The sequence below is a fragment of the Molossus molossus genome, unplaced genomic scaffold (genome assembly GCF_014108415.1).
Source record: "Molossus molossus isolate mMolMol1 unplaced genomic scaffold, mMolMol1.p scaffold_m16_p_18, whole genome shotgun sequence".
Taxonomy (NCBI): Eukaryota; Metazoa; Chordata; class Mammalia; order Chiroptera; family Molossidae; genus Molossus; species Molossus molossus.
The window spans coordinates 38681526-38694885 of NW_023425353.1; the positions used below are offsets into that span (position 1 = coordinate 38681526).

At 37.5% G+C, this 13360-nt stretch overlaps 1 protein-coding gene across 3 annotated transcripts in view; it reads left to right on the forward strand.

Annotated features, from left to right (window-relative positions):
* PIK3R4 (phosphoinositide-3-kinase regulatory subunit 4) overlaps window positions 1-13360 on the forward strand; it is an 81114-nt gene that overhangs the window by 63763 nt on the left and 3991 nt on the right. The window contains exons 17-21 of one of the 3 annotated variants that reach the window (XM_036266378.1): window positions 1277-1377; window positions 1919-2007; window positions 2280-2388; window positions 3002-3160; window positions 4696-4869. In XM_036266378.1, coding sequence (XP_036122271.1) covers window positions 1277-1377; window positions 1919-2007; window positions 2280-2388; window positions 3002-3160; window positions 4696-4704 — 467 coding nt within the window. In that variant the 3' untranslated portion in view covers window positions 4705-4869. Of the gene's footprint in view, window positions 1-1276; window positions 1378-1918; window positions 2008-2279; window positions 2389-3001; window positions 3527-4695; window positions 4870-13360 lie in introns of those variants that run through there. The other 2 variants (XM_036266377.1, XM_036266379.1) reach the window with 2 other exon arrangements.

Here is a 13360-nt window from a genome sequence, read left to right on the forward strand (position 1 = left end):
TTGGAACTCACTTTCCTTAGCTGTCAAATGTGGTTAAAAATTCTTACCTAGCAGAGTTGTAAGAATTTGAGATAACACATAAAGCACAGAGCCTGGGACAGAATTAGTGTCTGATAAATGTAGGTCTTGTTATCCTTATATTTCCTCCTTGGTGCTCTTGCATCTAGACTCTTTCTGGTCCCTTCGCATACACTGCTGCTATCAAAGTCACCATGTTGCCAAATTCAGTGCCATCACTCAGCCTGCCTCTTCTTTGGTCAGTGGCTTGTCTCCCCTTTCTGAAATACTCGCCCTGCCTGATTCCAAGGACATCACTCTCTTGGTTCTCCTATTCATTGATGTGCTGGTTCCTCTTTGTCTTCTGACTTTTAAATTGTGGCCTCTACCTTAGGACTCAGGCTTTGGTCTTAACCTCTTTTCTTTCTACACTGGTTTTCCTGTATGATCTTATCTGGTCCCGTGTTTATTCAGATTTTTATATGTCTATTTAATGTCTCCTCTAAGAGATCTAATGGCCACCTTGATTTAAACTTGACATGTTCAAACTAAACCAGGTCCCTCACCACTTTCTCTGACTCTGAGACACGCCCGCTCTTCTCAGAGAATGGCAGCTCTTTTATGCTAGATGATCAGAAAGAAGCCTTGTGTTGTGCTCGATTCTTCTCCTCTTTCACCCTACTGCAGTCCATCAGCCAATCACATATGTTCTATCTTAAAATCTATTCAGAATCTGACCCCTTTTTACTGTCTCCATCACTCTCCCTAGTCTAAGCACCATAATCTCTTGTTCCTATTCATGTACTGTCTTACAACTCTTTGTTTTTATTCTTAAGATCATCCTTTCTTCTGCTCAGTACCTTCCAATGGCTTCTTACTCTGAATAACAGCCAGACTCCTCCCTGTGGCCCAAAAGTGGCCTTCTCTATTCAATTTCCAGAACTATCCCCTCCCTACCTCTGCTTAGCTGCTGCTACTAGCCCATTTATTGTGTGATCTTTTATGATACTCCTACACCCACACCTTTGTAAATAGTTCCTTTGAAAATAAATCCTCCTGGGTATGCCATCTGTTTCCTGTTGAAACCCTGACTGATAAAGCAGAGAGGTAGCAGGGGCAGATCTCATAAAGCCTTTGGACCACAATGTTATTTAAAAGTACTAGTAAGCTTTTCTTGCAGGATGGGAAAAAATAAGTGCAGGCTGACTTGGATTATTTCCCTACATGTGAGGGCAGAGTTCTTCATCTGAGTAATGGTGCTGGCCTTTGTTTCCCTTAGCTGTTCAGGGCAACAATGAAGTGTCTATGTGGGACATGGAGACTGGTGACAGAAGATTCACTCTCTGGGCCAGCAGTGCACCCCCGCTCTCAGAGTTACAGGTTTGACTCTAGTTTTTATTATAAAGGCCAAAATAATTTCCCACATTCCAGGTACCTTCAGACATTTTATCCAACATGTTACCGAGGGCGCTTTCTAGTTCCTTAGGCTGACTAGTGCCTGCTTCACTGGGTGTTTTGGTCGCTAGCTCTGTAAAAGTTTGTGATACCGCTTTAGAACCCCAATAAAAATCTGGGTTAAATAGGAAAAGCCCAGATGGATGTTTTAGATTATTTAAGAATGAAACATGACTCTTTTATATACATTTTTGTTTTGTCAGGAAAGATTTCTTTTCTCCTCTTATTGGGGTCCTTTTCATCCAAAATAGAAAATTTTAGGAAGCTGAACAGTCTTTTCCTCTTTATTCAGAATGATACAAAGCAAATCAATTTAAAGTTCTAAAGAAAGAAATGTATAAGACATACATAATCACATGTCTCATTTCTGTGAAGCCCCTGACAATTGACATATCTCTAGAAATGGAATCTTCATTTGTGGAATACACTGGTACATTTTATTTGACTCACATTTCTTTCTTTTTAGCCTTCTCCTCATAGTGTTCATGGTATCTACTGTAGTCCTGCAGATGGAAATCCTATCCTGCTAACAGCTGGCTCAGACATGAAAATAAGGTATAGTTAGTATCTGATAAAAAATACTTTATGCAACAGTTAACATTTAGTGTGTTATTTATTATTCACATTAGCAATATGTAATGTTTTAAGTTGTCCACATCTTGCAAGGACAGCTGTTAATACTTCATTTGTAACTAATTTTATGCAGTTCTAGAAAAATCTCTTTTTAGTGGAACAGAAAATAAGATATATATTGATAAATGTTAGCCAATGGTCATTATTCCTCCCTTCTCTGAAGAGATTATCACCAAGCGTTTCCTCTTCCCTAGGTTTTGGGACTTGGCTTACCCAGAGAGGTCCTATATTGTTGCAGGAAGTACTAGTTCTCCATCTGTGTCCTACTATAGGAAAATTATTGAAGGCACCGAAGTCGTCCAGGTACAAGTAATCTCTTTTTCCTTCAACTTTTGTAGGTCTAAAAATGGCTTTGGGCCAAGAATGGCAGTATTTCTTTAAGTTTTAAAAAATGTTTATTTTCTCTTGGCTTTTCTGTATTTTTTAAAATGAACTTTTATTAAGGTATAATAAACATATCAAAAGTACACCTATAAGTATACCACTTGGAGTAAGCACTTTACACCTTGCTCAGTCCTTAAAGGTACTGCCTTATACAGTTGTTCTGTTACTGTCAAGATCATCCAGCTCGTAAGCAGCTGAGATTTAGACCTGGCTGTTGGGCTCTGAAGCTTGTGCTCTTGAGTTAGATAAAAATGAGATAACGTACCTGAAAGTGCCCAATAAATGAAAACGTGCTTTCTTCGTGACAAATAATATTGAGCTTTAGAAATGCTACACCTTCCATATTTCTAAGTGGCTCTCCATGGGATTTACTGACTGGAAACCTAGAATGTCATGTTGGACCCTCTCTTTTTACTCCTTTTGCTCCGTGTACTTGTGAAAGCATGGCTACTTCAACAGCATATCCCAAAAGCAAGAATACTTACAGGCTTTTAACTTCTGTCTTTCTCCTTGACTTTTAATCATGAAACAGGAAATTCAGAATAAGCAGAAGGTAGGACCAAGTGATGACACCCCTCGGAGGGGCCCAGAGTCTCTGCCTGTGGGACATCACGACATCATCACAGATGTTGCCACATTCCAGACAACACAGGGCTTCATTGTAACTGCTTCTAGAGATGGGATTGTCAAGGTATGGAAATGAAAGCCTAGTAATTTGTATAAATATATAAATATACTGTAACTCAAGAGTAAAGAAGATCAATCCCTTTGCTTAATTTTCAAAATCATGTCTCTATATTAATGTTTCATGATAAATCCCACCCAAGGTGGTTAAAGAAATTGCACTTGACTAGTACACTCATGCATACCTCTGCAAGAATCAGCCAGACAGTGTCTGGGATTTTTTATTGTATATGTCAGAGGTGAGGAATTTAAAATGCTAAGACTTATATGATCTCAGTGTACTTTGTATTGAAAAAAAGATGGTTATAAGCTATTATAATGTAAACACATTTTTGCTATTAAAAATGCTATTCAAAGCAGCCAATAAACTGTATTCAAGCATCTTAAGTGTTTTCATTTGTTTTTGGTGGTGCTTTTAAAAGTAAGCCTTAGCAGAAGAATAAACTCTCTAGAAGCATTTGTTCTGAAGAAATGGACTTGGTGTCACAAAGAATCAGTGACAGAACTAGGCCCTCCACTCAAATCTCCGGACTGGCAGTATTACACTCTTTCTGCTCTAATCTTTCTTCCTGTGTGTTTTATGGTCTGCCTTAGTTAGTTATTTAATACTGTGTATCAGCTCTAGAGAAATGTCTCTTCTTAGCCATCATTACTATAAGCTCTACTTGAAATTCTAAACCTTAGCCCAACAGCTTGCTTTTATCCAGTGTAGATTATTTATTAAATTCATGGAAAAAAGAAAAGGATTAAGCTGTTAACATGCTAAAAATGTACATTTTAAAAATACCAAACATGGCCTTTCCCACTAAAATATACCCTTCAAGGTTGTTGATTATTGTTCGTACACAAACCTGATTCTCTCTCCCCACTTGTCATCCACTTGCAGAAGGGTTTATGTTGTTCAAAATGTTTTAGTTTGAAATTAGAAACTAAGAAGTTGAATAGTATTTTCCCCAGACTCAGATTATCTACTTGTTTAAGAAATGCTCCAAAATTTAATTAAGTTGCAATAATTATACAGTATAGTTATGGTACACTGCCAGTTTTTAATGAATATGTCTGGGTTCATGATTCACAGTACACTTAGTGTTTAGACAAGTAAACAACAAAATTATCAAAAAATCGTGTCATTCAGAACGGTCAGGAATGGAGAGGGGTCCAAGATGGTGGCCTAGGATTATCCCAAACTCACCTACATACAGAGCAGTTCCTCCTAAAGAACACATAGAGAAGGTAGGAAAGAGAAATATAGGAACTCTACTCCAACAGGGCAAATTTCAGGGAGGGATAATACTGAGGGGCCTCCGTGAGCAACTTTCCTGCTCTGAGACACAGTGATAAAACAGTGATTTAAAGGGCACCAAGATTATACATGAAAAAATATCCATTTACTTACCCAAAGGTGTCTACTGAACAGGTGGGGAACTGTAGGAACTCTCTGGAATCAGAGGTACCAGTGAACGCCTTTGTTCCCCTCTCCTCCTAGATAGTGTGGGAGGGAGCTAGGTCCAAGCACTCTTGCTACCTGTAATGCCTCCACAGCTACCCTGATCCACTCGGCCAGCACCTGCTGCAGCTCTGACCAGTGGCTCCCAGGCCCTTGTGCCCCAGGCTGCCTCAGCAAATGCCTCCTACGTCCTTGGCCAGCCAGTACCCAGGGCAACACACAGCCTAGACAGAAGTTGTTCCTACACAAGGCCACTCCTACAAAATCAGGTGAGAGCTGTTTTGTTTAATTCATAGTGACAAACACAGACAGTCAAGCAAAATAAAAAGAAGAATATGTTCCAAATGAAGGAACAAGAAAAACACCCAGATAAAACCCTAATGAAACAGAGGTAAGTAATATGCTTGATAAATAATTTAAATTAATAATCATAATGATGGTCACTGAACTTAGGAGAATAGAGCAACTTAGGGAGAACTTCAACAAAGGGTTAGAAAATATAATAAAGAACTAATCATATCTCATGGGAGATAGGGGAGGAAAAAAAACCCAATCATATCTGAAGACTAATAGCCAAAATGAAAAATACACTAAAGGAAACCAAAAGCAGATTAAATAACAGATGAATAGATTAGTGACCTAGAGACACAATAGTGGAATTCACCCAATCAGAACAGCAAAAAGAAAAAAATAATTTAAAAAAATTAGGCTAGTTTAAGGGACATGTGGGACAATATCAAGCACACTCACACTTGTATAATAGGTATCCAGGAAGAAGAAGGTGGGTGGGGGGCTTATTTGAAGAAATAATTACTGAAAACTTTCCTAACCTGGGGAGACAGACTTCCAGGTCCAGTAAGCAGAGAGTTACAAACAAAGTGAACCCAAAGAGAGCCACACCAAGACATTGTCATATAGAAAGGTAATCCCACAGGCTGTCAACTGATTTCTTAGCAGGAACTTGACACACCAGAAGGGAGTGGCAGGATATACAGCTATTTAAAGTGCTGAAAGGAAGGAACCTACAATCTAGAATACCTGACCTGCAAAGGTTATTATTCAGAATTGAAGAAGAGGGAATTTCCCAGACAAGCAGAAACTAAAGGGAGTCCCTCACTGGTTTTATAAGAAATATTAAAGAGTCTTTAAAGCGGAAAAATAAAGATCATAACCAGATATAAAAAAAGAAATCACATGGGTAAAGCAAATATATAGTAAAGACAATAAATTAGTTACTTACAAAGTTATGAAGGTTAAAAAACAAAAGTAGGAAAATCAACTATATAGGGGACACAAAAAAAAACTATGACAGCAAAAACGAGTGGGGAGTAAAAATGTAGCATTTTTATAATGCATTCAAACAAAAACTTATCAGCTTAAAATACATGTTATATATATATAGATTGATACATATGAACCTCATGGTAATGACAAACCAAAAACCTGCAAAAGATACACAAAAAAGAGAAAGGAACCCAAATATAACACTAAAAAAACCTCAGCAAACTACAAGGGATAAAACCAAGAGAAGAAAGGAACAGAGGAAAACTACAAAAACAACAAAAAACAATAAACAAAATGGCAATAAGTAAATACCTATCAATAATTACTTTAAATGTAAATTAAGTGCTTCAATCAAAAGACATAGGATGGCTGAAAGGGTAATGGACTAAGACCCATTTATATGCTGCCTACAAGAGACTAACGTCAGATTGAAAGGCACACACAGACTGAGAGTGAAGGGATGGCAAAGAGATATACAATGCAAAGAAAAACAAAAAGGAAGCTGGGGTAGCAATGTACATATCAGACAAAATAGACAACAATACACTGTAAAAACAGATCAAGAAGGGCATTACACAATGATAAAATGGTCAATCCTGGAGATACAACATTGGTAAATATTTACATATTCAACAATATTTAGGTAAATATAATAAATCAATATTAACAGCCATAAAGGACATTGATTCAGTACAAATTGACAGTAATACAATAATAGTAGATGACTAATACCCCACTATATTAATGGATAGATCATCCCAACAGAAAAATCAACAAGAAAACAATGGCTTTTTTTTTTTTTTATCCTCACCCGAGGACACTTTTTCATTCTTTGTTCAGATAGAGCAGGAGGGAGAGAGAGAGAGAAACATCGATGTGAAAGGGACACATCGAGTGGCTGCCACCCGCACGACCAACCAGGGCCGGGGACAAACTGCAACCGAGGTACATGCCCTTAGCGGGAACCGAACCCGGGTCTCTCCGGACCGCAGGCCGACGCTCTAACCGCTGAGCCAAACCGGCCAGGGCAAAAAAACAGTGGCTTTAAATGACACATTAGACCAGATAGACTTAATAGATATTTATAGAACATTTCATCCCCAAACTGCAGACAGAATACATGTTCTTTTCAAGTGGACCCGGTATATTTATCAGGGTAGATCACACGTTAGGCACAAAATAAGGCTCAATAAACTCATGAAGACAAATCATATCAACTATATTTTATGACCACAATGTACTAAAACTAGATATCCAATTATAAGAGAAAAACGGGGGGGGGGGGGACACAAACATGGAGACTATACAAAATGCTATTAAACAAGTGGATCAAAGAAGAAATAAGAAAATATCAAATGAAAACAAAACTCTAAAATCCATGTGATGCAGCAAGAGCAGTTGTAAGAAGGACACTTATAGGCCTACCTTAATAAACAAGGAAAATCCCAAATAATCTAACTTTACACCTCAAGGACTAGAAAAAGAACAAAGCCCAAAATGAGTAGAAGGAACAAGATGATAAAAAAGTGGAGATAAATAAAATAGAGACTAAAAAAACAAGATCAATGAAACTAAGAGCTGATTCTATGAAAAGATAAACAAAATTAATAAACCTTGAGCCAGACTTGTTAAGAAAAAAACAGGACCCAAATAAAATCAGAAATGAAAGAGAAGTTACAACTGACATCACAGAAATATAAAAGATCATAAAAGAATACCATGCCAACAAATTGGACACCCTAGTATAAATTGATAAATTCCTAGAAAAATACAACCTTCTGAGACTGAACAAGGGAAAAAATAGAAAATCTGAACAGACCGAGTATTAGTAACAAAATTGAATCAGTAATCAAAAAACACCTAACAAATAAAAGTTCAGGACCAGGTGGCTTCACAGGTAAATTCTACCAAACACTTAATAAGGTAAAAATTGCTAATACCAATGCTTTTCAAACTATTCCAAAAAACTCAAGAGGGAGGAACACTTCCAAATTCTTTCTATGAAATGAGCATTACCCTGATACCAAAACTAGACAAAGATACAACAACAAACTAAAAAGTAAATTATAAACCAATATCCCTGATGGACATAGATGGGAAAATTCTCAACAAAATATTAGCAAACTGAATTCAGTACATTAAAAGGATCATACACCATGATCAAGTGGGATTTTTTTCCAGAGATGCAAGGATGGATCTACATTTTAAATCAGTAAACATGATACACTACATTAACAAAAGAATAAAAATGGATAAAAATCATATGGGAATCTCAATAGATAAAGAAAAGCATTTGACAAAATTCAACATCCACTTACAATAAAAATTCTTAACAAAATGGTTATAGAGGGAAAATACCTGTACATAAAGTTGCAGGATACAAAATTAATATTCAGAAATTTGTTGTATTTCTGTACACTAGTACCAAGCTATCAAAAAGAGAGATTAAGAAAACAACCCCATTTATAATTGTGTCAAAAAGAATAAAATGTTGCCCTGGCCGGTTTGGCTCAGCGGTTGGAGCATCGGCCTGTGGTCCAGAGAGACCCGGGTTTGGTTCCTGCTAGGGTCACGTACCTCGGTTGCAGTTTGTCCCCAGCCCTGGTTGGGCTGTGTGGGTGGCGGCCACTCGATGTGTCCCTTTCATGTTGATGTTTCTCTCTCTCTCTCTCTCTTCCTCTCTCTCCCTCCCACTCTATTTGAACAAAAAAATGGAAAAATGTCCTCGGGTGAGGATTAAAAAAAAAAAAGAAGAATAAAATGCTTAGGAATACATTTAACCAAGGAGCTAAAAGACCTGTACCCCGATGAAAGAAGTGAAAGACAATGCAAATAAATGGAAGGATATACCAATGTTTATGGATTGAACAATATTATAAAAATATTCATACTACCCAAAGCAATCTACAGATTCAATGCAATCCCATCAAAGTACCAATGACATTTTTCACAGAAGTATAATAAATAATCCTAAAATTTATATGAAACCACAAATGACTCTAAATTGCCAAAGAAAAATGATGTTGGAGGTGTCGTGCCCCTGATTTCAAACTATACTAAAAGTTATAGTAATCAAAACAGCATGGTACTGGCACAAAAAGAGACACATAGATCAATGGAACAGAATAAAGAACCCAGAAATAAGCTCTTGAATATATGGTCAGTTAATTTATGACAAGGGAGGCAAGAATATACAATAAGAAAATGATAGTCTTTTCAATAAATGGTATTGGAAAACTGTATACATATATGCAAAAATAAAGAATCTGGACCACTTTCTTATACCATATATGAAAATGAACTCAAAAGGGATTGAAGACTTAAATGTAAGACCTGAAACCATACAATTAGAAAAAAAAAAGAAAAGGCAGTAAACTCTTTGACATCGGTCCTGCAACATTTTTTGGGGGGAGGGGGGATGTCTCCCTGGGCAAGGGCAACAAAAGCAAGAATAAAGAAATGGGATTACATCAAACTGTAAAGCTTTTACATTATGTTGCATTGCCTTTGTTTCTCATAAAGTCTGCTAAGACCATAGTTTCTAGCTACTAAGTGAGATTTAGAGCCTGCAGAATTTGGGGGAAATTTTTTGGGACATGAACTGTTATGCTGAGAATGGGCTTCAAGACTGGAGCTGTTAGATAACCCAGGACTGAGAAATGTGGAAATGCTGAGGAAATAAATGGAGTGGGCTGATGGAAATATTATTTTCTTACCTTATCGTCCTACTATCCATGCTTCTCCCCCTTATACCCTCACCCTTTTTATTTATTTTCTTTTGTTTTGTTTTTGTTTTTTATCCTCGCCCGAGGACATTTTTTCATTTTTTGTTCAGGTAGAGAGGGAGGTACAGAGAGGAACAGAGAGAGAGGGAGAGAAACATCGACGTGAAAGGAACACATTGAGTGGCTGCCACCTGCACAACCGACCAGGGCCGGGGACAAACTGCAACCGAGGCACGTGCCCTTAGCGGGAACCGAACCCGGGTCTCTCCAGACCGCAGGCCGACGCTCTAACCCTGAGCCAAACCGGCCAGGGCAAGAAAACAGTGGCTTTAAAGGACACATTAGACCAGATAGACTTAATAGATACTTATAGAACATTTCATCCCCAAACTGCAGAATACATGTTCTTTTCAAGTGGACCAGGTATATTTTCCAGGGTAGATCACACGTTAGGCACAAAATAAGGCTCAATAAACTCATGAAGACAAATCATATCAACTATATTTTATGACCACAATGTACTAAAACTAGACATCCAATTATAAGAGAAAAACGGGGGGGGGGGGGGGGGGGGGGGAGACACACAAACATGGAGACTATACAAAATGCTATTAAACAAGTGGATCAAAGAAGAAATAAGAAAATATCCTGGGACACATGAAAACAAAACTCTAAAATCCATGTGATGCAGCAAGAGCAGTTGTAAGAAGGACACTTATAGGCCTACCTTAATAAACAAGGAAAATCCCAAATAATCTAACTTTACACCTCAAGGACTAGAAAAAGAACAAAGCCCAAAATGAGTAGAAGGAACAAGATGATAAAAAAGTGGAGATAAATAAAATAGAGACTAAAAAAACAAGATCAATGAAACTAAGAGCTGATTCTATGAAAAGATAAACAAAATTAATAAACCTTGAGCCAGACTTGTTAAGAAAAAAACAGGACCCAAATAAAATCAGAAATGAAAGAGAAGTTACAACTGACATCACATAAATATAAAAGATCATAAAAGAATACCATGCCAACAAATTGGACACCCTAGTATAAATTGATAAATTCCTAGAAAAATACAACCTTCTGAGACTGAACAAGGGAAAAAATAGAAAATCTGAACAGACCGAGTATTAGTAACAAAATTGAATCAGTAATCAAAAAACACCTAACAAATAAAAGTTCAGGACCAGGTGGCTTCACAGGTAAATTCTACCAAACACTTAATAAGGTAAAAATTGCTAATACCAATGCTTTTCAAACTATTCCAAAAAACTCAAGAGGGAGGAACACTTCCAAATTCTTTCTATGAAATGAGCATTACCCTGATACCAAAACTAGACAAAGATACAACAACAAACTAAAAAGTAAATTATAAACCAATATCCCTGATGGACATAGATGGGAAAATTCTCAACAAAATATTAGCAAACTGAATTCAGTACATTAAAAGGATCATACACCATGATCAAGTGGGATTTTTTTCCAGAGATGCAAGGATGGATCTACATTTTAAATCAGTAAACATGATACACTACATTAACAAAAGAATAAAAATGGATAAAAATCATATGGGAATCTCAATAGATAAAGAAAAAGCATTTGACAAAATTCAACATCCACTTACAATAAAAATTCTTAACAAAATGGTTATAGAGGGAAAATACCTGTACATAAAGTTGCAGGATACAAAATTAATATTCAGAAATTTGTTGTATTTCTGTACACTAGTACCAAGCTATCAAAAAGAGAGATTAAGAAAACAACCCCATTTATAATTGTGTCAAAAAGAATAAAATGTTGCCCTGGCCGGTTTGGCTCAGCGGTTGGAGCATCGGCCTGTGGTCCAGAGAGACCCGGGTTTGGTTCCTGCTAGGGTCACGTACCTCGGTTGCAGTTTGTCCCCAGCCCTGGTTGGGCTGTGTGGGTGGCGGCCACTCGATGTGTCCCTTTCATGTTGATGTTTCTCTCTCTCTCTCTCTCTCTCTTCCTCTCTCTCCCTCCCACTCTATTTGAACAAAAAAATGGAAAAATGTCCTCGGGTGAGGATTAAAAAAAAAAAAAAAGAATAAAATGCTTAGGAATACATTTAACCAAGGAGCTAAAAGACCTGTACCCCGATGAAAGAAGTGAAAGACAATGCAAATAAATGGAAGGATATACCAATGTTTATGGATTGAACAATATTATAAAAATATTCATACTACCCAAAGCAATCTACAGATTCAATGCAATCCCATCAAAGTACCAATGACATTTTTCACAGAAGTATAATAAATAATCCTAAAATTTATATGAAACCACAAATGACTCTAAATTGCCAAAGAAAAATGATGTTGGAGGTGTTGTGCCCCTGATTTCAAACTATACTAAAAGTTATAGTAATCAAAACAGCATGGTACTGGCACAAAAAGAGACACATAGATCAATGGAACAGAATAAAGAACCCAGAAATAAGCTCTTGAATATATGGTCAGTTAATTTATGACAAGGGAGGCAAGAATATACAATAAGAAAATGATAGTCTTTTCAATAAATGGTATTGGAAAACTATACATATATGCAAAAATAAAGAATCTGGACCACTTTCTTATACCATATATGAAAATGAACTCAAAAGGGATTGAAGACTTAAATGTAAGACCTGAAACCATACAATTAGAAAAAAAAAAGAAAAGGCAGTAAACTCTTTGACATCGGTCCTGCAACATTTTTTGGGGGGAGGGGGATATGTCTCCCTGGGCAAGGGCAACAAAAGCAAGAATAAAGAAATGGGATTACATCAAACTGTAAAGCTTTTACATTATGTTGCATTGCCTTTGTTTCTCATAAAGTCTGCTAAGACCATAGTTTCCAGCTACTAAGTGAGATTTAGAGCCTGCAGAATTTGGGGGAAATTTTTTGGGATATGAACTGTTATGCTGAGAATGGGCTTCAAGACTGGAGCTGTTAGATAACTCAGGACTGAGAAATGTGGAAATGCTGAGGAAATAAATGGAGTGGGCTGATGGAAATATTATTTTCTTACCTTATCGTCCTACTATCCATGCTTCTCCCCCTTATACCCTCACCCTTTTTATTTATTTTCTTTTGTTTTGTTTTTGTTTTTTATCCTCACCCGAGGACATTTTTCCATTTTTTGTTCAGGTACAGTGGGAGGTAGAGAGAGGAACAGAGAGAGAGAGAGAGAAACATCGACGTGAAGGGACACATTGAGTGGCTGCCACCTGCATGACCGACCAGGGCCGGGGACAAACTGCAACCGAGGTACGTGCCCTTAGCGGGAACCGAACCCGGGTCTCTCTGGACCGCAGGCCGACGCTCTAACCACTGAGCCAAACCTGCCAGGGCCCTCCCCTCTTTTTAAAAGAGGTCATTTGGTTGAGTTGTTACTGTTAAAATCTGATGCTATGTTGTATTGCATTCCTTTTCAACCTCTATATTTTTTTCTTTAATATGTTTGACTCATAACTCAGAGCAGAGATAATAGGAAGCATATTCTTTACAGTCAATTTACACTTTTTAAATTTTTTTTGTTTGTTTGTTTATTGATTTTAGGGAGAGAGGAAGGGAGAGGGAAAGAGATAAGAAACATCGATGAGCGAGAACATCGATTGGCCACCTCCTGCATGCCCCCCACTCGGGATTGGGCCCACAACCTGGGCATGTGCCCTGACTGGGAATCGAACTGGTGACTTCTTGGTGCATGGGTCGACGCTCAACCACTGAGCCACACCAGCCAGGCCAGTCAATTTAC